Consider the following 24,915-nt stretch of genomic DNA (forward strand, 5'->3'; position numbering starts at 1 on the left):
AGGAAAATGGTGGTCACACCAGAAACTGACTAATTTTCTGATCCACGCTCCTACCTTCTTTTTAAGGTATCTGTGACCAGCATTAAGGTATCTGTGCATAAATGTATTCCCAGTCATGTGAAATCCATAGATTAGGACCTAATTAATGTATTTCAATTGACTGATTTCCTTATATGAACAGTAACTCAGTAAAATCTTTAAAAGTGTTGCTTGTTGCGTTTATATTTTTGTTCAGTATGTAAAAGAACAGCTGTTCAAGCGTGATCTCATAAACCGGTCAATAGTGACATCAAGTGGACGTCCACACAATACGCACATTGGATGTGCACATGCGCATTGCTCTCCTGTCAGACGGAAGACATGAATTCTCCTCCCATTTCCGGCTCGTTCTCTTTCCACCCTTAAGTGACACGATGGTAAGGCTTCTCTGATTCTTCTACAGGCCCAGTCTGTTGAAATGAAATAAACACACGAAAATACACCACTGGATTGGTCGTTTATGTATAGAAAAAAGTAATATGTAATACATTTTTCAGATTTAGTGTTTAAAATAGTTTTCTAGCTAGGAATGATGTGAAATATGGTTAGCTAGTTAGCCGCATGCTGCCACAACAGGCACGCGCTTAATTTGTGTGGCTGTTAGACGACCCCGGTTGCAAACTATCGGAATGCATTGATATAAATTGTCGACCAGGTGATCGGCGCCAAACTGTATATTCAAGCAGAATAATAATCGGTTAGTCTATCGACACAGTTGGTTGGATAGTTAGAAAACAGATCATCAGCAATAATAGATTTTGACGTTGGTTGGCTAGCTAGTAGTAGTTTAGCTTGGGAACTAGCTAAGTTAACGCATTCATGTTTCCTAGGCGCAAACACTTTTAGTGGCACAGATGAATAGGGGAAATCGATTATATATATATACATTACGTTTAATTTGTATTATCTGATCAGTTCAGGAACGTTGTAAGCCAGGTCCCGAGACGTGGCTTGTTGCTGGCTGTCACATTGGTTTTATAGTGTTAAATCTAACTGTGGCTCCATCTCCGTGCTAGAGTTGTCACTAACGACCCTGGTTCGATACCGGGCTGTATAACAACCGGCCGTGATTGGGAGTCCCATAGGGCGGCGCACAATTGGCTCAGCGTCATCTGGGTTAGGGGAGGGTTTGGCCCGGATAGGCCGTCATTGTAAATAAGAATTTGGTCTTAACTGACTTGGATAGTTAAATAAAGGTTAAGTAAATAACTGATATCTTCTCCCCAGACTAAGAAGAGAAGGAACAATGGCCGTGCCAAGAAGGGACGTGGACATGTCCAGCCCATCCGCTGCACCAACTGTGCCCGGTGTGTTCCCAAGGACAAGGCCATCAAGAAGTTTGTCATCAGAAACATTGTCGAGGCTGCTGCTGTGAGGGACATCACAGAGGCCAGTGTGTTCGATGGTAAGTAGCTGCTGAATGTCAATAAAAACAAATAATATTGATGTATCCAGTATAAGGATGGTGGAATGTCAGTCTCTTCAGATTCTGAAATCTGGTTTTTGGATTTTTATTTTATTTTTATACATCTGTAGCTTTGGGAACATTTTACTGGATGAAATGTGAAAGTATCATGAGCTCTACATTTTCCCTGTACACATGTTATGGCTGGATTGAATGCCTCTGTGACCTAGACTACAATGGCTTAATTAATGGCTACTGTAGTATCAATATTCTGGCCTAACTGTGAGGGGTCATTGATCTAACCCTGCCTTTATTGTTATCTCCCCTCTCCAGCTTACGTGCTGCCCAAACTGTATGTGAAGCTGCACTACTGTGTGAGCTGTGCCATCCACAGCAAGGTGGTGAGGAATCGCTCCACCGAGGCCAGGAAGGACCGCACACCACCACCCCGCTTCAGGCCCAGCGTAAGTTATAGCACTGTGTACTTGGCTATGCCTTTTAACTCCTAGTGAAGTTAAGCATCTCAATAATGCACATCCCTTTACTCAAACGACTGGAAATACTGGGTTCCATGTGATTGTATAGATTCTGGAAGAGCGTGTTGGGTGGGCTTTCAATCCAAAACCATGTAGTATAAGAATGTCAAGTTAATTTGACATGGACTAGTCAATTCGCAAAATCAACTTATTGATTACAAACCTGAATGCATGATCTGAATCTATTTAAATGAACCTAGTCTGAATCCTGAAGCTCATAAGGACAGGAAGTTAAGAGAAAGTAGATTAAAAGCATGTTCTGAATATTTGACTAAACATATTTATTCTCCCTTCTAGGGTGGTGCCCCAAGACCTCCTCCAAAGCCCATGGGTTAATGTCATTGACCATCCTAGGGATCAATATCATTTTTATGTAAACAAATAAAAGTGATTTAACTGTATGTCAGAAGTGTTACATTTGTATACCGACTTGGTAGAAGAGCCATATCAATATCTGCTTTATATTGAATGTCACATTAATGAGAACACAATGTCCAATCAGAACATCATGTATTTTATTGGACATGCGTTACTTGAACAGTGTTAGGTTGCACACCATAAAAGCACTTGATACCAAAAGTTACTTATTTCAAAGAATGAGGCAGTTTCGTGTCTCTGTTATCTTGAGGTAAATAGTTCTTTGTCATGTTACATTTCTTCTCACAAAATATTTCTACAACATTGCAATTAAATGAAGGCCTAACTATCCTTGAGGTTACTAACCTGCTGCTTGAAGATACTTCACAGTTCATACAGAATTAATTTGTCATCACACACGTTTTACATTTTAATAATTTAGCAAACTCTTATCCAGAGCGACTTACATTTAGGGTTAAGTGTCTTGCTGAAGTGCACATTGGCAGATCTTTTCCCCCCCTAGTTGACCTTTTAAATACTGGCCCAAAGCTCTTAACTGCTAGGCTACCTGCCACTGGAAAGGATAAATAAGAATCTGATAATCAAATTTTCTCACTCATATGTCATACAATGATCCTATGTACATCAAGTGCATTCATAGTACAATATATATTCATTTGTTCACACGAGGATGCAAACAGAAAACATTAAATACTGAATTTGGTCTCAAACATTGTTCACCAGTCCCCACACTGCGATGGGAAACAAATACATAGAGGTTTTCGGTTGCTTTAAAATCACAGGAGGTAACCTTTTCTGGACCAATGGGTTGCTTACGCTGTGGCTGGACTTGGGATATAGCTGAAGCTGATCACATCTACCAAGGCTATGCTAAATGTGTCACACTACAACATATAGATATTCACATAACTACAAAAATGATAAACTTCATAAAAAAATAGTCTTTGATAGGCTGAAATATTTTAAGTACTTTTCTCACTGTCCATTTGTGCAACTGGAGTCAACCCATCAAGACATTGTCCTTGTTTCCTGAACCATTCAGTGCGAAATTACACAGTTCTGTGGATGTTCTCACCTGTAAATTAGGATGGCGATGACAACCTTAGTCACAATGGTTAGGGCCCTGTGTTTCGGTTAATCATGTTATATGACCTGGATTTGAACCTTTATTTTAAGCCTTTTCCAGAAATGAGAATTTGATGACAATTGTCTGAGGACAGTGCTGGACCATCTGACATAGAAGGGGACAGTTTGATGAAGAAGCTTTAAATAAAGTTCATGTGATATGATTAACCAAACAAGGCCCTAACAATGGTCAATTCAGCACCAAGAGGAGAGGAGAGGGACAGACCAATTAGAGTACCCAGTTCTGTAGATGACCCCTTTTCATAAATAAGACCCTATGTGAAGAGCATTCTTCCTATACAAAGTCTTCTTTTTTTTTAAAGCATTACATTGTAATTTATCAGTGCAATCTTAGGAGGAAAAATAGATGAACATATCAAGAATATTTCAAGGACAGTTTTTTTCCATTTTCGTAACAATCTGCAAAAATCTGAAAATGTCTGTCCAAATACTATGTGGAAATGCTAATCCATGCTTTTGTCACTTGTAGATTAGACTACTGCAATGATCTACTCTCATGCTACCCAGATAAAGCACTAAATAAACTTCAGTTAGTGCTAAACACGGCTGCTAGAATCTTGACTAGAACCCCCCAAAATATATCATATTACTCCAGTTCTAGCCTCTCTACACTGGCTTCCTGTTAAGGCTGGGTTGATTTCAAGGTTTTACTGCTAACCTACAAAACATTACATGGGCTTGCTCCTACCTATCTCTCTGATTTGGTCCTGCCGTACATACCTACGCTACGGTCACAAGATGCAGGCCTCCTTACTGTCCCTAGAATTTCTAAGCAAACAGCTGGAGGCAGGACTTTCTCCTATAGAGCTCAATTTCTATGGAATGGTCTGCCTACCCATGTGAGAGAGACAGACTTGGTCTCGACCTTTAAGTCTTTATTGAAGACTCATCTCTTCAGTAAGTCCTATGATTGAGTGTAGTCTAGCCCAGGGGTCGGAAGTTGAACGAAAAGGCACTGGAGCGACGAACCGCCCCTGCTGTCTCTGCCTGACCTGTTCCACTCTCTCCACTGGGATTCTCTGACTTTATTATGGGGGCTGAGTCACTGGCTTACTGGTGCTCTTCCATGCCGTCCCTAGGAGGGATGAGTCACTGGCTTACTGGTGCTCTTCCATGCCGTCCCTAGGAGGGGTGAGTCACTGGCTTACTGGTGCTCTTCCATGCCGTCCCTAGGAGTGGTGAGTCACTGGCTTACTGGTGCTCTTCCATGCCGTCCCTAAGAGGGCTGAGTCACTGGCTTACTGGTGCTCTTCCATGCCGTCCCTAGGAGGGCTGAGTCACTGGCTTACTGGTGCTCTTCCATACCGTCCCTAGGAGGGCTGAGTCACTGGCTTACTGGTGCTCTTCCATGCCGTCCCTAGGAGGGGTGCGTCACTTAAGTGGGTTGAGTCACTGATGTGATCTTCCTGTCTGGGTTGGCGCCCCCCTCAGGTTCGTGCCGTGGTGGAGATCTTCGTGGGCTATACTCAGCCTTGTCTCAGGGTAGTAAGTCGTTGGTTTGAAGATATACCTCTAATGGTGTGGGGGCTGTGCTTTGGCACAGTTGGTGGGTTTGAACATATTGGCAATGCACTGTTATAATCTACACTCGGCACAGCCAAAAGAGGACTGGCCACCCCTCAGAACCTGGTTCCTCTCTAGGTTTCTTCCTAGGTTCCTGCCTTTCTAGGGAGTTTTTCCTAGCCACCGGGCTTCTACACCTGCATTGCTTCCTGTTTGGGGTTTTAGGCTGGGTTTCTGTATAGCACTTTGTGACGTGGCTGATGTAAAAATGGCTATATAAATACATTTGACTGATTGATTGAATACCCTTCAAAGTTAAAAGTAGTTTTCACGTCACGCTATTATCACATTCAAGCCAATAATCTAGAAGTGCAATCCTCCATTAAATGTAGCAGCCTCGTCTACCTGACCACCTCAGTCGAGCCCTATCCATCACTGGACATGGGTCAACAGTCTGATCTAGACCAGCATTATAAGGCCCCTATTAGCTTTCTTCTTAATCTCCATGGTTAAAATCTGTAACCATCCACAGTGAAGGATCCACATCACCTAAGGCAGGATATTTCATGTTCATAATGGCCTTTATACATGATCACGTACTCCGTCATTACATTAACAGTTGTAAACAATACGCCTTCTCTCAGTCACAACAAGATCATCCTGGGTTACTTCTATGTAACAGTTAAGGCAATGGGTGTCTCTCTGTGTGTAATCTGGTGCAGAACAAGCAGCCCATGTCACCTCAAAGAAGCAGACACCCCTGCCTTTCCCTCGCCCCACCCACCCCCTTCACCCCCAGCCGGTCTCAATTCACTCCCACACCCTTGTAATGTGGAAGCAATACAGTGAAATCTCTACCACTACACTGATTATACCTATCCAGATCCTTCTGATGTGTAAACATTGAAGGGGAAGGGCTAAGAGGTAGGGCAGTTGGGACCGGCTCTCCCCCTTCGCTCCCATCCTCAGCCCACCTGGTGCTCCCGTCCTCAGCCCACCTGGTGCTCCCGTCCTCAGCCCACCTGGTGCTCCCGTCCTCAGCCCACCTGGCGCTCCTGTCCTCAGCCCACCTGGCGCTCCCGTCCTCAGCCCACCTGGTGCTCCTGTCCTCAGCCCACCTGGTGCTCCCGTCCTCAGCCCACCTGGCGCTCCTGTCCTCAGCCCACCTGGCGCTCCTGTCCTCAGCCCACCTGGTGCTCCTGTCCTCAGTCCACCTGGCGGTCCTGTCCTCAGCCCACCTGGTGCTCCTGTCCTCAGCCCACCTAGTGCTCCCGTCCTCAGCCCACCTGGTGCTCCTGTCCTCAGCCCACCTGGTGCTCCCGTCCTCAGCCCACCTGGTGCTCCCGTCCTCAGCCCACCTGGTGCTCCCGTCCTCAGCCCACCTGGTGCTCCCGTCCTCAGCCCACCTGGTGCTCCCGTCCTCAGCCCACCTGGTGCTCCCGTCCTCAGCCCACCTGGTGCTCCCCGCGGATGATGTGCGAGGTGAACTGGTAGCGGTTGCAGCTGCAGTGGCCACAGACGTTGCACTGGAAAGGCTGGTGGAATCCGTGGCAGCCCATGTGGATGGTGAACATCACGTGGTCCAGGAAGAACATGCGACAGTGCTCACAGCGAAATGACCGCACCGCTCGTCCCTCCCTGTCCACCACCTGTACCTGTATCGAAGCTTCCCCGGAGAAGGATGGTGACCCTGGACCAGGGCTCCCCGATCCCTTCACAGTGGTGGGGATGGTGGTGTCGGTGTACCCTCTCTCCCTCTCTATATCTGGGTCTTGGGCGTGTCTGGGATTGGGGTTTGGAAGGCGGTCGCGACGGCTGCTGGGCAGTGCTGGGGCTACGTACTGTAGGTTAGGGAGGAGGTGGTGGTTGTTGGAGTTGCTGGTTGGAGCTGTAACACCGGTGCTCTGCTGCTCCTCTGCTGTGCTCTCTGTGTCGGACTTGTCTTTGAAATCATGGCAGCCATTGCTGGGGCCATTGCTGTAGCCATTACTGACCGTGGGGCTCTGACCTGAGGGTATGTCCTCGTGTCCCTCGCCTGCTTCCCGTCCAGCGAGCTCCACAAACCTGGCCGCTACCCCACCTCCACGCCCACCTACGGCTCCATTGACCTGGGGACCCAGAGGAATCGGGTGGCTGTAAACAGAGCTGATGACTGGGCTGGGGTCAGACAGGCAGGCAGAGTAGGGCAGGGCCAGCTGAGGGGGCTCAGACCCAGGGTCCTCATCACCTCCATACCTGTGGAGATAACTGCCCCCCATCCCCACTAACCCTGCAGCACCAGCCTCTCCCTCAAGGTGAGAGTTGGGTGCAGAGTGCAGGTCCCCACCCTTTTCCTTTTCAGGACCAGGGAATAGTTCAGAAGTTATATCAGGCTCGTTGAGCCTCATGTGCTTTTCTCCTGTAAAGAAAAGCGCACATCAGTGTTGACAACCTCAGAATCATAAGACTATCGTCATGTTACAGCACTGTTGGGTTTCAATACCTTCAGGAACATGGACATATATAAACAGGAGAAAACTCACCCAGAAACTTCTGTGGAGTGGACCTCTTGCGTTTGGTGATGGTGTTCACCAGTCTGTCTATAAAAGACAGTTTCTCAGTGGACGGCTGGAGGACAGCCTCTGGCTCAGACATCGGCTCCATACCTGGGGACAAAACACAACAGACTCAGTTCAAATACACATTGACATCAGAATGCAAAAACAGATGTGTTTTCTGGTTCACATTGACTTTGTCCAGTGAGCTCAGACTGAACTAACACAACATGAAAGAGCAAAGTGTATTTCTGTAATCTTGTGTTTGTGTGGATGATGACAGTCAATGTGTGTTACCCTGTATATTTGACATTAAGAGTCTGTGTGTATGTTACCCTGTGCAGTGTGTTCAGTGCTGAGTGCTGGCTGATGGTTCTGTAGACACTTTAGGTAGTTGTGGCAGCGTTCAAGGTGTTCTTCCAGGGTGATCTGTTGCTTGTAGCTACGACCACAGTAACTGCACTTGTAAGGTTTACCCACTGTCAGAGAGGGCACTGTAGCCCAGAAACACAGCAATTCATGGGTCAGTCAGTGGGTCACCCATGCTTCTCTTTTGGTCTGTTTTGGTAAAATGAGATCTACAAAATATGAAATACTATTGATATTGTGTCCTAGGAAAGTTAGTTATTTCTGAAAGTAAGTCAAATAAAAAGTAACATGTAGTTGTGCATAATTTAAGTTTTATTACATCCTTTAATACTTATTCATGACCTAGACGTTAGCCTACCATATGGAAAAGCATGAGAACACAATATGAATCTTGTATGGCAGAAGTAGATTATTTGCACAAAAACCTAGTAAGAATCAGGTAAGATACAAATACATGGTTTGTATGTAGAGTGGGGCAAAAAGTATTTAGTCAGCCACCAATTGTGCAAGTTCTCCCACTTAAAAAGATGAGAGAGGCCTGTAATTTTCATCATAGGTACACTTCAACTATGACAGACAAAATGAGAAAAAAAATCCAGAAAATCACACTGTAGGATTTTTAATGAATGTATTTGCAAATTATGGTGGAAAATAAGTATTTGGTCAATAACAAAAGTTTATCATAATACTTTGTTATATACCCTTTGTTAGCAATGATAGAGGTCAAACATTTTCTGTAAGTCTTCACAAGGTTTTCACACACTGTTGCTGGTATTTTGGCCCATTCCTCCATGCAGATCTCCTCTAGAGCAGTGATGTTTTGGGGCTGTTGCTGGGTAAAACGGACTTTCAACTCCCTCCAAAGATTTTCTATGGGGTTGAGATCTGGAGACTGGCTAGGCCACTCCAGAACCTTGAAATGCTTCTTACGAAGCCACTCCTTCGTTGCCTGGGCGGTGTGTTTGGGATCATTGTCATGCTGAAAGACCCAGCCACGTTTCATCTTCAATGCCCTTGCTGATGGAAGGAGGTTTTCACTCAAAATCAATCTTACATGGCCCCATTCATTCTTTCCTTTACACGGATCAGTCGTCCTGGTCCCTTTGCAGAAAAACAGCCCCAAAGCATGATGTTTCCACCCCCATGCTTCACAGTAGGTATGGTGTTCTTTGGATGCAACTCAGCATTCTTTGTCCTCCAAACACGACGAGTTGAGTTATATTTTGGTTTCATCTGACCATATGACATTCTCCCAATCTTCTTCTGGATCATCCAAATGCTCTCTAGCAAACTTCAGACGGGCCTGGACATGTACTGGCTTAAGCAGGGGACATGTCTGGCACTGCAGGATTTGAGTCCCTGGCGGCTTAGTGTGTTACTGATGGTAGGCTTTGTTACTTTGGTCCCAGCTCTCTGCAGGTCATTCACTAGGTCCCCCCGTGTGGTTCTGGGATTTTTGCTCACCGTTCTTGTGATCATTTTGACCCCACGGGGTGAGATCTTGCGTGGAGCCCCAGATCGAGGGAGATTATCAGTGGTCTTGTATGTCTTCCATTTCCTAATAATTGCTCCCACAGTTGATTTCTTCAAACCAAGCTGCTTGCAGATTCATTCTTCCCAGCCTGGTGCAGGTCTACAATTTTGTTTCTGGTGTCCTTTGACAGCTCTTTGGTCTTGGCCATAGTGGAGTTTGGAGTGTGAATGTTTGAGGTTGTGGACAGGTGTCTTTTATACTGATAACAAGTTCAAACAGGTGCCATTAATACAGGTAACGAGTGGAGGACAGAGGAGCCTCTTAAAGAAGAAGTTACAGGTCTGTGAGAGCCAGAAATCATGCTTGTTTGTAGGTGACCAAATACTTATTTTCCACCATAATTTGCAAATAAATTAATAAAAAATCCTACAATCTGATTTTCTAGATTTTTTTTCTCATTTTGTCTGTCAAGTGTACCTATGATGAAAATTACAGGCCTCTCTCATCTTTTTAAGTGGGAGAACATGCACAATTGGTGGCTGACTAACTACTTTTTTGCCCCACTGTATATTCCATGTCAATATTGAAATGGTGTATGTTTGGCCTTGTATGACATATTAAAGTGGCCACTTTCCTACATGGATATTGTATAACATATGAGACAAAATATGACTTATATAAGTCATCTATGAATTTTATAACAAAAGTGTATTGTTTTTATACACTGAGTATACCAAACACTAGGAACACCTCCCTAAAATTGAGTTGCGCCCCCCCCACAATTCAACAGGGCATGGACTCTACAAGGTGTTGACTAATGCTTCCCACAGTTGTATCAAATTGTCTGGATGTCCTTTGGGTGGTGGACCATTCTTGATACACAAGGGAAACTGTTGAGTGGGAAAACACAGCAGCGTTGCAGTTCTTGACACAAATCGGTACTACCATACCCAGTTCAAAGGCTCTTAAATCTTTTGTCTTGGCCATTCACCTATTCTGAATATGTTGCTGTGTGTTTTGTTGCCAACCTTACTTTGCTACCTGACAACATTACGGTTTTCTTTTTTAAAAATATTTATTTGTATTTTTTATTTTACCCCCTTTTTCTACCCAATTTCGTGGTATCCAATTGTTAGTAGCTACTATCTTGTCTCATCGCTACAACTCCCGTACGGGCTTGGGAGAGACAAAGGTTGAAAGTCATGCATCCTCTGATACACAACCCAACCAAGCCGCACTGCTTCTTAACACAGCGCGCATCCAACCCGGAAGCCAGCCGTACCAATGTGTCAGAGGAAACACCGTGCACCTGGCAACCTTGGTTAGCGTGCACTGTGCGCAGTGCACAGGAGTCGCTAGATGAGACAAGGATATCCCTACCGGCCAAACCCTCCCTAACACGGACGACGCTATGCCAATTGTGCCAAGAGTCTCTGGTGGCACAGCTGGCGCTGCAGTACAGCGCCCTTAACCACTGCGCCACCCGGGAGGCCCTTGGTTTTTACTTTTTAATTACTGTTTATATTTTTAGTTTTCCCTCAATCAACTTTTTTTTCATTCAACCTTTTCACTCCGGACGCTTTATCTGGACATGGTTCGTCAGGACCTCCAACAGCCGAAGCTAAGTAGTAACATTAACATGATGCCTTCTAATTGCAGTCACTGTACTCATAATATACAGGAGAACGATCGCCTTACGGCGAGGATAGCTGTGCTGCAAGCCCAGCTTCAGACGCAATCGTTAGGCAAGGATCATTTCAGTGTAGGAAAGGATGAAACAGCGTCTGTGCCACCAGTAAGTACAGATAGTAACGTCAGTACAAATCCCCTCGCACGGTCCCCGCAGCCGGACAACTTTCTCATGGCTTCTGGAGGGAAATGCTGTAGGAATGCTCAACCGGTGTGGCTCATTCAGCTGACAGAAACTTTCAACCGGTTTTCCCCATTAAGCAGTGAGTCGGAATCTGAGGCCGAGCCTTCTCTGGTCTCCACACCTCACGTTACAGGGTCTGAGATGCCAAAGTCTCCCACCATTAGCTCTGACAAATTGAAAATCCTAGTCATTGGCGACTCCATTAACTGCAGTATTAGACTTAAAACGAATCATCCAGCGATCATACACTGTTTACCAGGGTGCAGGGCTACTGACGTTAAGGCTAACCTGAAGATGGTGCTGGCTAAAGCTAAAACTGGCGAGTGTAGAGAGTATAGGGATATTGTTATCCACGTCGGTACCAACGATGTTAGGATGAAACAGTCAGAGGTCACCAAGCGCAACATAGCTTCAGTGTGTAAATCAGCTAGAAAGATGTGTCGGCATCGAGTTATGAGCTCTACAGCAGAGTCTCACAACTTAATCGCTGGTTGAAAACTGTTTTCTGCCCCTCTCAAAAGATAGAATTTGTAGATATTTGGCCCTCTTTCTGGGACTCACCCACAAACTGGACCAAGCCTGGCCTGCTGAGGAGTGACGGACTCCATCCTAGCTGGAGGGGTGCTCTCATCTTATCTACCAACATAGACAGGCCTCTAACTCCACAATGAAATAGGGTGCAGACCAGGCAGCAGGCTGTTAGCCAGCCTGCCAGCTTAGTGGAGTCTGCCACTAGCACAGTCAGTGTAGTAAGCTCAGCTATCCCCATTGAGACCGTGTCTGTGCCTCGACCTAGGTTGGGCAAAACTAAACATGGCGGTGTTCGCCTTAGCAATCTCACTAGGATAAAGACCTCCTCCATTCCTGCCATTATTGAAAGAGATCGTGATACCTTACATCTCAAAATGGGGCTACTTAATGTTAGATCCCTCACTTCAAAGGCAGTTATAGTCAATGAACTAATCACTGATCATAATCTTGATGTGATTGGCCTGACTGAAACATGGCTTAAGCCTGATGAATTTACTGTGTTAAATGAGGCCTCACCTCCTGGTTACACTAGTGACCATATCCCCTGTGCATCCCGCAAAGGCGGAGGTGTTGTAAATATTTACAATAGCAAAGGAAGTTTTCGTCTTTTGAGCTTCTAGTCATGAAATCTATGCAGCCTACTCAATCACTTGTTATAGCTACTGTTTACAGGCCTCCTGGGCCATATACAGCGTTCCTCATTGAGTTCCCTGAATTCCTATCGGACCTTGTAGTCATAGCAGATAATATTCACATTTTTGGTGATTTTAATATTCACATGGAAAAGTCCACAGATCTACTCCAAAAGGCTCATAATCCAGTTGCACCCCTAAAAACTAACTAGCTCCCTGGTATACAGAAAATACCCGAGCTCCCTGGTATACAGAAAATACCCGAGCTCTGAAGCAAGCTTCCAGAAAATTGGAACGGAAATTTGTGGGCTATCTATCTGTCGGAAAGATATCAGTTTGTCTCTGTGAATGGTTTGTCCTCTGACAAATCAACTGTAAATGTCAGTGTTCCTCAAGGTTCCGTTTTAGGACCACTATTGTTTTCACTATATATTTTACCTCTTGGGGATGTAATTTGAAAACATAAATGTCAACTTTCACTGCTATGCAGATGACACTCAGCTGTACATTTCAATGAAACATAGTGAAGCCCCAAAATTGCCCTCGCTAGAAGCCTGTGTTTCAGACATAAGGAAGTGGATGGCTGCAAACTTTCTACTTTTAAAATCAGAGAAAACAGAGATGCTTGTTCTAGGTCCCAAGAAACAAAGAGATCTTCTGTTGAATCTGACAATTAATCTTGATGGTTGTACAGTCGTCTCAAATAAAACTGTGAAGGACCTCGGCGTTACTCTGGACCCTGATCTCTCTTTTGACGAACATATTAAGACTGTTTCAAGGACAGCTTTTTTCCATCTACGTAACATTGCAAAAATCTGAAACTTTCTGTCCAAAAATGATGCAGAAAAATGTATCCATGCTTTTGTTACTTCTAGGTTAGACTACAGCAATGCTCTACTTTCCGGCTACCCGGATAAAGCACTAAATAAACTTCAGTTAGTGCTAAATACGGCTGCTAGAATCCTGACTAGAACCAAAAAAATGGATCATATTACTCCAGTGCTAGCCTCCCTACACTGGCTTCCTGTTAAGGCAAGGGCTGATTTCAAGGTTTTACTGCTAACCTACAAAGCATTACAAGGGCTTGCTCCTACCTATCTTTCCGATTTGGTCCTGCCGTACATACCTACATGTACGCTACGGTCACAAGACGCAGGCCTCCTGATTGTCCCTAGAATTTCTAAACAAACAGCTGGAGGCAGGGCTTTCTCCTATAGAGCTCCATTTTTATGTAATGGTCTGCCTACCCATGTGAGAGACGCAGACTTGGTCTCAACCTTTAAGTCATTACTGAAGACTCACCCCTTCAGTCGGTCCTATGATTGAGTGTAGTCTGGCCCAGGAGTGTGAAGGTGAACGGAAAGGAGCAACGAACCGCCCTTGCTGTCTCTGCCTGGCCGGTTCCCCTCTCTCCACTGGGATTCTCTGCCTCTAACCCTATTACAGGGGCTGAGTCACTGGCTTACTGGTGCTCTTTCATGCCGTCCCTAGGAGGGGTGCGTCACTTGAGTGGGTTGAGTCACTGTGATCTTCCTGTCTGGGTTGGCGCCCCCCTTGGGTTGTGCCGTGGCGGAGATCTTTGTGGGTTATACTCGGCCTTGTCTCAGGATGGTAAGTTGGTGGTTGAAGATATCCCTCTAGTGGTGTAGGGGATGTGCTTTGGCAAAGTGGGTGGGGTTGTATCCTCGGATGGGGCCACAGTGCCTCCTGACCCCTCCTGTCTCAGCCTCCAGTATTTATGCAGCAGTAGTTTATGTGTCGGGGGGCTAGGGTCAGTTTGTTATATCTGGAGTACTTCTCCTGTCTTATCCAGTGTCCTGTGTGAATTTAAGTATGCTCTCTCTAATTCTCTCTTTCTTTCTCTCTCTCGGAGGACCTGAGCCCTAGGACCATGCCTCAGGATTACCTGGCATGATGATGCCTTGCAGTCCCCAGTCCACCTGGCCGTGCTGCTGCTCCAGTTTCAACTGTTCTGCCTGCGGCTATGGAACCCTGACCTGTTCACCGGACGTCCTACATGTCCCAGACTGCTGTTTTCAACTCTCTAGAGACAGCAGGAGCGGTAGAGATACTCTTATTGATCGGCTATGAAAAGCCAACTGACATTTACTCCTGAGGTGCTGACTTGCTGTACCCTTGACAACTACTGTGATTATTATTATTTGACCATGCTGGTCATTTATGAACATTTGAACATCTTGGCCATGTTCTGTTATAATCTCCACCTGGCACAGCCAGAAGAGGCCTGGCCACCCCTCATAGCCTGGTTCCTCTCTAGGTTTCTTCCTAGGTTTTGGCCTTTCTAGGGAGTTTTTCCTAGCCACCGTGCTTCTACACCTGCATTGCTTGCTGTTTGGGGTTTTAGGCTGGGCTTCTGAACAGCACTTTAAGATATCAGCTGATGTAAGAAAGGCTATATAAATAAATTTGATTTGATTTGAATGGCACACATACACAATCCACGTCTCAATTGTCTCAAAGCTTAAAAATCCTTCTTTAACCTGTCTTCTCCCCTTCATCTACACTGATTGAAGTGGATTTAACAAGTGCCATCAATAAGGGATCATAGCTTTCACCTGGTCAGTCTATGTCATGGAAAGAGCAGCTGTTCTTCATGTTTTGTATATTCAGTGTGCATTTTCAGGTATGAGTTTCCATGGTTAAGGATGGGCAGCATCTCCTACTGGACATTTGATTAATCTACAGCTATGCCTTGGTCAGGGTTTTAACTAAGTCCAGCCCTGCTTAACTTTAATATTTGTCACTGACTATTACCAATGTTCTATTGTGAGAATTATTATTGAGCGAGCCATTCCAAAGGGTAGGTTTCACAGACCAAATGAAATGTAACTTTATTAGTTATGTATCATCAATTATACTATTTATACCTAGATTTCCCTCCCCCTTCTCATCCCCCTCCTTCTCCTGCTCCTCCCTCCACCCCTTCTTGTTCCTCCCTTCTCTTCCTCCTCCTCCCCTCCACCTCCTGCTCCTCCCTCCAACCCATCCTGCTCCTGCCACACCCCCTCATCCTCCACCTCCTCCTTAGAAAGCTTACCTTACATGTCTCTCGTATGTGTTTTATATTTCTGTCTAAAAGGCTACCCACCCATATAAGTCAGATATTACAACAATCTTCTATTAATGTTGTATGTGTATTTGTTGCCAAGTTCCAGGTAGAAGATAATCATCTTGTTAGATTCTTCTATATCTTTTCCATATGGGACAATGTCTCTCGTATGTTTTTTAAAGATAACTGAACTAAATGACTACCGCCCCGTAGCACTCACTTCTGTCATCATGAAGTGCTTTGAGAGACTAGTCAAGGATCACATCACCTCCACCTTACAGGCCACCCTAGACCCACTTCAGTTTGCATACCGCCCCAACAGGTCCACAGATGATGCAATCGCCATCACACTGCCCTATCCCATCTGGACAAGAGGCATACCTATGTATAAATGCTGTTCATTGACTACAACTCAGCATTTAACACCATAGTACCCTCCAAGCTCATCATCAAGCTGGAGGCCCTGGGTCTCAACCCGCCCTGTGCATTTGGGTCCTGGACTTTCTGACGGGCCACCCCCAGATGGTGAAGGTAGGAATGGTGAAGGTAGGAAACAACATCTCCACTTCGCTGACCCTCAACACTCGGGCCCCACAAGGGTGTGTGCTCAGCCCTCTCCTGTACTCCCTGTTCACCCACGACCGTGTGGCCACACACGCCTCCAACTCAATCATCAAGTTTGCAGATGACACAACAGTAGTGGGCTTGATTACCAACAACGATGAGACAGGGTACAGGGAGGAGGTGAGGGCCCTCGGAGTATTGTGTCAGGAAAACAACCTCTCACTCAAAGTCAACAAAACAAAGGAGATGATCGTGGACTTCAGGAAACAGCAGAGGGAGCACACCCCTATCCACATCGAAGGGACAGCAGTGGAGAAGGTGGAAAGGTTTAAGTTCCTCGGCATACACATCACAGGCAAACTGAAATGGTCCACCCACACAGACAGTGTGGTGAAGAAGGCGCAACAGCGACTCTTCAACTTCAGAAGACTGGGGAAATTTGGCTTGTCACCCAAAACTCTGACAAACCTTTACAGATGCACAATCAAGAGCATCCTGTCGGGCTGTATCACAGCCTGTTACCGCAACTGCACCGCCTTCAACCGCAAGGCTCTCCAGAGGGTAGTGAGGTCTGCACAACGCATCACCGGGGGCAAACTACCTGCCCTCCAGGACACCTACAGCACCCGATGTCACAGGAAGGCCAAAAAGATAATCAAAGACATCAACTACCTGAGCCACGGCCTGTTCATCCCGCTATCATCCAGAAGGCGAGGTCAGTACAGGTGCATCAAAGCTGGGACTGAAAGACTGAAAAACAGCTTGTATCTCAAGGCCATGAGACTGCTAAACAGCAATCACTAACTCAGAGAGGCTGCTGCCTACATTGAGACCCAATTACTGGCCAGTTTAATAAATGGATCACTAGTCACTTTAAACAATGCCTCTTTAAATAATGCCAATTTAATAATGTTTACATATCTTAAATTACTCATATGATATGTATATACTGTATTTTATACCATCTATTGCACCTTGCTTTTGCCGCTCGGCCATCGCTCATCCATATATTTATAAGTACATATTCTTATTCACCACTTTAGATTTGTGTGTATTAGGTAGTTGTTAGGAAATTGTTCGATTACTTGTTAGATATTACTGCACTTTCGGAACTAGAAGCAGAATAATTTTGCTACAGATATAACCTATACAAGAATCTTGTTTAATGTGTGTGTTTGTGTGTGTGTGTATATATATATATATATTAAAATAAAATAAAATCCATATGGGTATGGACTCCCCCTTCTCTGTGAATTCCAGAAATTGTTCTCTGTTCCACACCTTTGACGTTTTAAAAGACCCAACTTGCCACCGCAATGTTCCACCTTTACCGAGCAGTCAGAGACTGACGTCATTTCGCCGAAATCTGAGGTTTGCAAGTTTGCTTTTCTTTGAAACTGAAATTATTTGTTCAGAACAGCAGGCCCACCTTGCTCTGCCTGTCTCTATCAACACCTGTTGAATGCATGTCTTCATTAAATTGAAAAACACCAACAGGACATCCTGTTTTGAATACTTTTAAATGTCATATTTTGCACGTGTGGTAAAGTACATTCCTGTAAAGACAATAGATATTTCTCTATTTCCTCTGAGCCCCACTCTAGAGAGATGAATGGACTTTTTTTGCAAGAAATATATGATTTTGTTATTCTAAATCCAATTGGACCCCAAAAAATTATTGAATTGAAGACACTGTGAGAACAGATGACTCGCTATTACAATACATTGTAATTACACAACACAATGGGACTGCGGCTGGTAGCAGCTCTATTCCCCATCTGGTCCCACTGAGCCCACTTAGAGCCCAAATGGTCTTACCAGTTTCCTGGCTTGACATTAGAAAGCAGGCTACTGTGGCTTACCAGTGTGTGTGCGGATGTGTCCAGAGAGTGCGTCCCGGCGGCGACAGGCGTAGTTACAGAAGGGACATTTAAAGGGTTTCTCTCCAGAGTGCAGCTTTATGTGGCGCAGCAGGTTCCCCTTCTGGGTGAAGGAGGCTCCACACTGGGTACACTGGAATGGACGCTCACCTGACAACAACATGGACAGTCTTTTTTTCCAAATCCTACTATCACCTTGGAACAAAGCAGTGGAGCCATATTCAGTCAAAATGTATGGACCATATGAACACCATGTAAAGAAAAGTCAAAGGGTTCATGTTGATGAGGAACACAAAGACCTATTGGGGTAGGGGTCAATACAGTTTTCAGTTCAGGAAACTGAATAGAAACTTTCCCGTTGTCTTCTAGGGGGATTTTTCAACGTACTCTGTTGTCTGTTTATCTGGCCTCACCTGTGTGGATGCGCTTGTGCACCATCAGTACATTGGGCCCGATACAGTTCATTCCACACACGTCACATTGGAGCTTCCCATTGGGCAGTCGGATGGGACCCGGGGATGCAGGCTGAGGACTGGCCAGCTCCCCGTAACCACTTCCTGCACTCCCTCGACCCACCCTTCCTCCCAGCTCTCCACTCCCGTCTTCTATTGTGTCCTCTCTGTCATCCCTCTCTCCTTTTCTCCTCTCTGGCTGTAGAGCACCAACAGGCTCATTGTCACTGTCCTCCTCTACCTTAATAGAGTTCACTGGGTAGAGTGGAGACAGGGGAGAGAAACTTTGTTCAAAACCTTCCTCATAACTTAGCATATGGAACGATATAGGGAAAGGGATGGGAAATGTATTTTGTTTTATTGCAATTAAGTAAATCTTTATAAATTGAAATACCAAAATGTATCATATGGAAATAATTCCTCAAGTGAGATAACTGCTGGTGTTCTTTATAGCTTTCAGTCAGTTTTGCATGTGATATATTATACAGTACATTCAAAAGGTTCTATACTGTAGATCACAGATAAGAGACTTAAAAAGATGACTGACCACCGAGAGATTGGTTGAGAGAGGACTGTTGAGTTCTCACGGCCGGAACCCTCAGACCTCCACAGAAATCACCATGCTCCGTCGCTGTCTCTCCTCCACTGGCTGTGAAGTGAACACAATGTAATTGTGATTTTTAAAACCTTGTTTCTATTGAACATGCCATACAAATAAAGGCATTTTAATTGATTATATGAAGAGTGCCTTGGTCCTCTTTTCTTTTTGAACACAATGTAATGTTGGGACATTTGATGCCATTTTATGTTCTTATACTGGGTACACTGCCTGTCCTTTAGGACACCTACAACACCAGGTGTTGCAGGAAGGCCAAGTAGATCATCAGCATCCCCATCCACCCGAGCCATGGCCTGTTCTCCCCGTTTCCATCACTCAGACGTGGGCAGTATAGGAGCATCATGGCAAAAAACTGTCAGTCTGGCCAATAGCTTTTACCCTCAGACCATCAGGCTGCTGAATAGCCACCACTAGTCAGCTACCTACTCTCCCTGTCCCCATCATTACATTGTTAATATGTATATATTATTATTTATATTATTATCTATTTTTATTATATTGGTAATGTTTTATTTCATTTAGTCCTGCATTGTTGTATCTCGGAGGTCAATAATTTCACTGTACCCTGTAATTACATCTGCAACCCTGTACATGTGACTATTAAACTCTCTAATCTATCCAGTCTTTAAAATACTTTTAGTTTTCTGCTTACCTGACATATATGAATGTCCATTGCAGTCAGCATTCATTCTCTCACCAGCTGCCTGTGGCACAGAGACAAAAACAGACAAGTCAGAGCAAAAATATGGTCCAACTCATGAGATATCCTAGCATACAACAATCTTCGTCTTATCTTAAGTACACCCACCTGTCCTAAAACAACAACAAAAAATGCCATTTTGGATACCATTGTATGATGCTCACCGTGTTAAATGTATCCTTTGCAGTAGATTTCTTTTGATTCAAATATGTCTGAAACCCAATGTAAAGCTGCAATAAATGCAGTATTAAATTGTTTCACACAAGTCTTTGTATTGTGTGTCTAACTGGTACTTTGCTCTAGTCTATCTTTCTAGATTCACCTATACTCAGTTGCCAGGAAATGCACATATGAGAAGATCAACATTTATAGTCAGTAACTGCTTGAACTGCCCTCCCTCCTACACCTACACATACCCAGGAAATGTGGGGTAGAAGTTTGATCACATTTCTCTGGTTTTTCATCATGGTAGGTATATCAATTATAACATTTCATTAGTTTCATATATTTTAAATATTGTATGGATATTCTAATCAGAAACAAAGGTAACATTTTGGTTACTGAGTGAGCCTGACGGGGCCATCGTAAAACCAATCATCCATTAGCAAAAGAAGACATTGGAGCAGTAGAAAACAGGGGCATAGCAGCAGGAAGATGTTTTGAGTTTCGGGGGGAGTTGGGGACAGAATCTATAATCACATTTGAGTAGTGACATACAGTTGAGCAGACACATTTTTAGGATTTCCACAGGCATCTTATAAATACATTTCATGCTATTCTATGTCATTTACATGATAGAAGACATTAGTAGAATATGTTTTCATACCACACAAATGACCAAATGCAAGTAGGATAAAAAAAATGTCCCTTCTTATTTATGATAGTTATTTTTATCATTATTATTATTATTGTATATCATTGTTATTATTGTAGGCCTGTTTATTAATCTAAACCAGTTTTTTAAATATGCAAAACATAATTTGTTTCATTCTGTTGAGACATTTTTGTTGGCTAAATGAAGTTAAATGTGTATTTTTTATTGTGTGCTCTGTTTTTAGTTTAAGTTATAAGTAGGCCTTTTGTAAAATAAATATCATTAGCCTATTGCTATCATTTGTTGGGTTACAGTAGGCACTAGCCTTTTTTGGTAGTTGCTGCAATCTAGCCTGTTCAAAACTTTTGTGAAGGTTTAAACCAGTTTGCAAGTGTTTGGTTTCATTCTGTTGAGCCATTTGCTTTGGTCAAATTAAGTTCCAACTGTAACGTTGTGTTTGCGTTGGCTGGTGTGGCTTTTAGCCTACACTGCAGGCCTATGATATGAAGACATTGTGCACCGGCAAACAGTATAATGCTTATCTTTCGAAAAAATATTTGGATTAAAAAAATTACGAAATAGCCTTCTTCTGTATGCCTATATCTGTATAGCCTGTATGCCTATATCTGTATAGCCTGTATGCCTATATCTGTATAGCCTGTATGCCTATATCTGTATAGCCTGTATAGCCTGTATGCCTATATCTGTATAGCCTGTATGCCTATATCTGTATAGCCTGTATAGCCTGTATGCCTATATCTGTATAGCCTGTATGCCTATATCTGTATAGCCTGTATGCCTATATCTGTATAGCCTGTATGCCTATATCTGTATAGCCTGTATAGCCTGTATGCCTATATCTGTATAGCCTGTATAGCCTGTATGCCTATATCTGTATAGCCTGTATGCCTATATCTGTATAGCCTGTATGCCTATATCTGTATAGCCTGTATGCCTATATCTGTATAGCCTGTATAGCCTGTATGCCTATATCTGTATAGCCTGTATGCCTATATCTGTATAGCCTGTATGCCTATATCTGTATAGCCTGTATGCCTATATCTGAAACGCATGTTGGTGTCGTAGCATGCTGCCGGCATCTCTCTCTCTCTCTCTGTGGCTAGGCCTAAGCTTCTCTTTGTTTATATTTGTTATATATTAATATCATACAGGCTATAGGCCTATGCATACAATGCGCTGATGCATTTAGTGCTCAAATCTCTGACAGCTGAACAGTGAGGTGGACAAGTATTGTTTTATGAAAGTAAAAACCAAGAAAACAATAGTCTATAAAGTTTTGCATATGCTACACATCAAAACACAAGGAATAGTGTTTTTGTCATTTGTTATAGGCTGTTTTAAGGACAAGTAAATGTAGCTCATTTGGCCAAAATCCCTAATTTATTGATAGCGTGTCAGGCGCCACATTTTACAAAAGGAAACACACATACACATATATATATATATATAAGTTAATTTTATAGACTAGTGCAGCCTATACTATATATATATATATATATATATATATATATATATATATATATATATATATATACACACACATACACACATATATACATACATACATACATACATACATACATACATACATACATACATACATACATACATATAGTATAGGCTGTACTAGTCTATAAAATTAACTTTCCAGTGACACTGACTCACTCAATGATGAAGATGAAGCATAGGCTACTCACCTGTGATGACCAATGAGCTTGTGCCAATATCTCAAGATAACCTACTTTGAAAAACAGTGCTGTTTGCTCAGAATCGGCCTTCCTGACAGTAAATGCTTGTGATAAAACTTAACCCACGGGTAATTTCTTTAGAATCAAATCAAATCAAATTGTATTTGTTACATTCTCCGAATACAACAGGTGTAGTAGACCTTACAGTGAAATGCTTACAAGCCCTTAACCAAGAAGCTAGACGCTATTGATCCTCTGTATATAATTATGCTCTCTGGTGTAGTATTTCGATTTTTTTTAAATGTATTTATGTCTGATCAGACAGGAGTAATACCATTTTGGGGGCAATTATTTTTTATAAGGAAATTTTGGCAAAATTATTTCAATTTAACACGCAGCACCGCTACTTCTCGCAGCTATGAGCAGGGGCGGTACAGAAAGCAACAGGCGCTTGTACTGCCGCTGCGGTGTGCCAATCATCTTCATGGGAGACATTCGTCTCCTTAGACGGGAACTTCCCCATCCGAAAATGACACGTCAAGCAATCAGAATAATGTTTCTTCTGAGCCGTTGCTATGGCACCCACCACCCAACAAAATGCCATACATCTAAACTAGTCCGAAACACATCCTTGCCAAAATGTCACTTTTCATGCCATACCTTCGTTGTTAGCAAATGCATCACTATCTTCCTTACCCGGTGAAAGACAATTTTGTCTTTTTTAAATGTCAGAATATCTGTTTGTTGATATCTTTGACGACGGCAGCATATCCGGAATCTTCTTTTACCTGGGAATCCCGGCCGTCACTAGTTAACACAGCCACAAAGTCATACATCCCGCCTATTTCTGCAATATATCTTCTTAAATCTGATTTTAAACATAACCGTAACCACATAGTAACCTTATGCCTAACCCTAACCTTAAATTAAGAATAAAAAGCACATTTTTATTTTCATACATTTTTACGATATAGCCTTTGTGGCTGTGTTATCTAGTGGAAACCGGGAATCCCAGACAACTTCCGGGCCCATACTGGGATATAGTGTTTCCACTAGTTCCCACAGCCACAAAGTCAAAAGGGACTAAAAATTCATAAAAACAAATATGTGCTTTTTGGTCTTGATTTAAGGTTAGGGTTTGGTATACGCTTAGCAGTGTGGTTAGGGGTTGGGTTAGGTTTCAAACCAGATTTTGTGTGTAGCTTGTGAGGTGTGTAAATACTGTTTTTGGGATTTTGTTGTGTTGCTTTTTGTGCTATTGCTGTCAGTCTGCATGCTACGGGTTGCTTGTCATACGTTGCTCTGCATGTGCTCACTGCTCATTGTTTGTTTGTATTGTTGTTGTAATTATTTAAATAGCTTGCCGAGGGACATGGGGTTGAAAATTAGCCGGCAGGCTAAAACCGGCACTTTTACTGAAACGTTAATTAATGTGCACTGTCCTTGTAAAAATAAACGCAATAAAGTAAAGTAGAAATATACCGGGTTTAAGACTTTGGGGCTGTGGTAACTAGTGGCGATTGGGATACCGGACGAAAATACAACAGAACCTGATCATCAGCCAGTGATTGCCGAAAACATAGATGCGTAATAATGTGAGAAACGGCTGATTTATTCAGCCACCAAAAACGAGCCTAAATATTTGTGCATCAAACATGTGTGATGTGGTTGCTAATGCAGCACTTTAGGCTACTACTAGTGCATTCATTGTCAATCATTAGGGTGATGCAATTGCTGATAAAAAAGGAGGCAGGTAATTGACAACATATTTGAATGAAAAGTAATTAACTGTGTGAATGTACTTAATTTATACTGTGAAGAGTGAAGCATTCCCAATCCATAGGTGTTCTACCAGAAGATGGCAGCAAACACCACCAAGACTACCCCATACACAATGTATGTTCTGTGAGCTGCTCTGATGTTCAAATGAAGTATACTAGTCATGTTACAACCCCCTGTAAAGTATGTTAATTCATATATTTGGTACATTTCATGACTTCAATAACGGGCTGACTGTAGATCCCTTTTAGTGAAACCAGCTATGTGCCACGTCATTGGCATTGCAAGGTTGACAAGGGTCTAGGAGGAAAATCATTTATTTCAATAGAGGCTTCTGTCATCTGAGCAGAATCTGATAGGCTTCCTGGATCTGTATAAACACATTCTGGGAATCTTCCATCTTGTTGCCAGGGTTACGTGAAGTTAATTGTTATCTCCTCCATAAAGCTGCCTCATTCACTGATAACAGCTTAAACGCAATACATTTACATAGTATGAGGTGGGCAGAGAAGGGCATGCCCATTGATATATGACAAATAGAGCCAACCAGCAACATCAACACTATATGACGGGAATGTATGTATGCTATTGTAACGTTATTGTAACTGCCCCAAAGGCAGCCACATCAATAGTATCTTACAGTGGCTTTTGAAAGTATTCACCCCCTTGGCATTTTTCCTATTTTGTTGCCTTACAACCTGGAATTAAAATTGATTTTTTTGTGGGTTTGTATCATTTGATTTACATAACATTCCTACCACTTTGAAGATGCATTTAAAATAAATTGTGAAACAACTTAAAAATAAGACAAAAAAAACTGAAAACTTCAGCGTGCCTAACTATGCATTCCCCCAAAGTCAATACTTTGTAGAGCCACCTTTTGCAGCAATTACAGCTGCAAGTCTCTT

The 24,915-nt window shown here is 43.3% G+C and overlaps 2 protein-coding genes across 2 annotated transcripts; one reads left to right on the top strand and one right to left on the bottom strand.

Moving 5' to 3' along the window:
* Positions 1–302: 302 nt before the first annotated feature.
* On the top strand, positions 303–2,381 carry LOC109878423 (40S ribosomal protein S26). The gene is made up of 4 exons (XM_020470654.2): positions 303–416; positions 1,267–1,444; positions 1,778–1,908; positions 2,278–2,381. Exons 1-4 carry the CDS (start codon positions 330–332, stop codon positions 2,314–2,316), a joined length of 435 nt encoding a protein of 144 aa, XP_020326243.2. The 5' UTR covers positions 303–329; the 3' UTR covers positions 2,317–2,381.
* A 92-nt stretch (positions 2,382–2,473) lies between these two features.
* LOC109878415 (zinc finger protein Eos-like) lies at positions 2,474–20,044 on the bottom strand. Its single transcript, XM_020470646.2, has 8 exons — positions 19,870–20,044; positions 19,658–19,709; positions 18,934–19,035; positions 18,348–18,641; positions 17,917–18,084; positions 7,877–8,035; positions 7,530–7,652; positions 2,474–7,405 (listed from the first exon to the last, which is right to left on the bottom strand). The coding sequence occupies exons 2-8, from the start codon at positions 19,692–19,694 to the stop codon at positions 6,453–6,455; spliced, it is 1,836 nt and encodes a 611-aa protein (XP_020326235.1). The 5' UTR covers positions 19,695–19,709; positions 19,870–20,044; the 3' UTR covers positions 2,474–6,452.
* Positions 20,045–24,915: the final 4,871 nt, after the last annotated feature.

Source organism: Oncorhynchus kisutch, linkage group LG17 (assembly GCF_002021735.2).
Source record: "Oncorhynchus kisutch isolate 150728-3 linkage group LG17, Okis_V2, whole genome shotgun sequence".
Classification (NCBI taxonomy): Eukaryota; Metazoa; Chordata; class Actinopteri; order Salmoniformes; family Salmonidae; genus Oncorhynchus; species Oncorhynchus kisutch.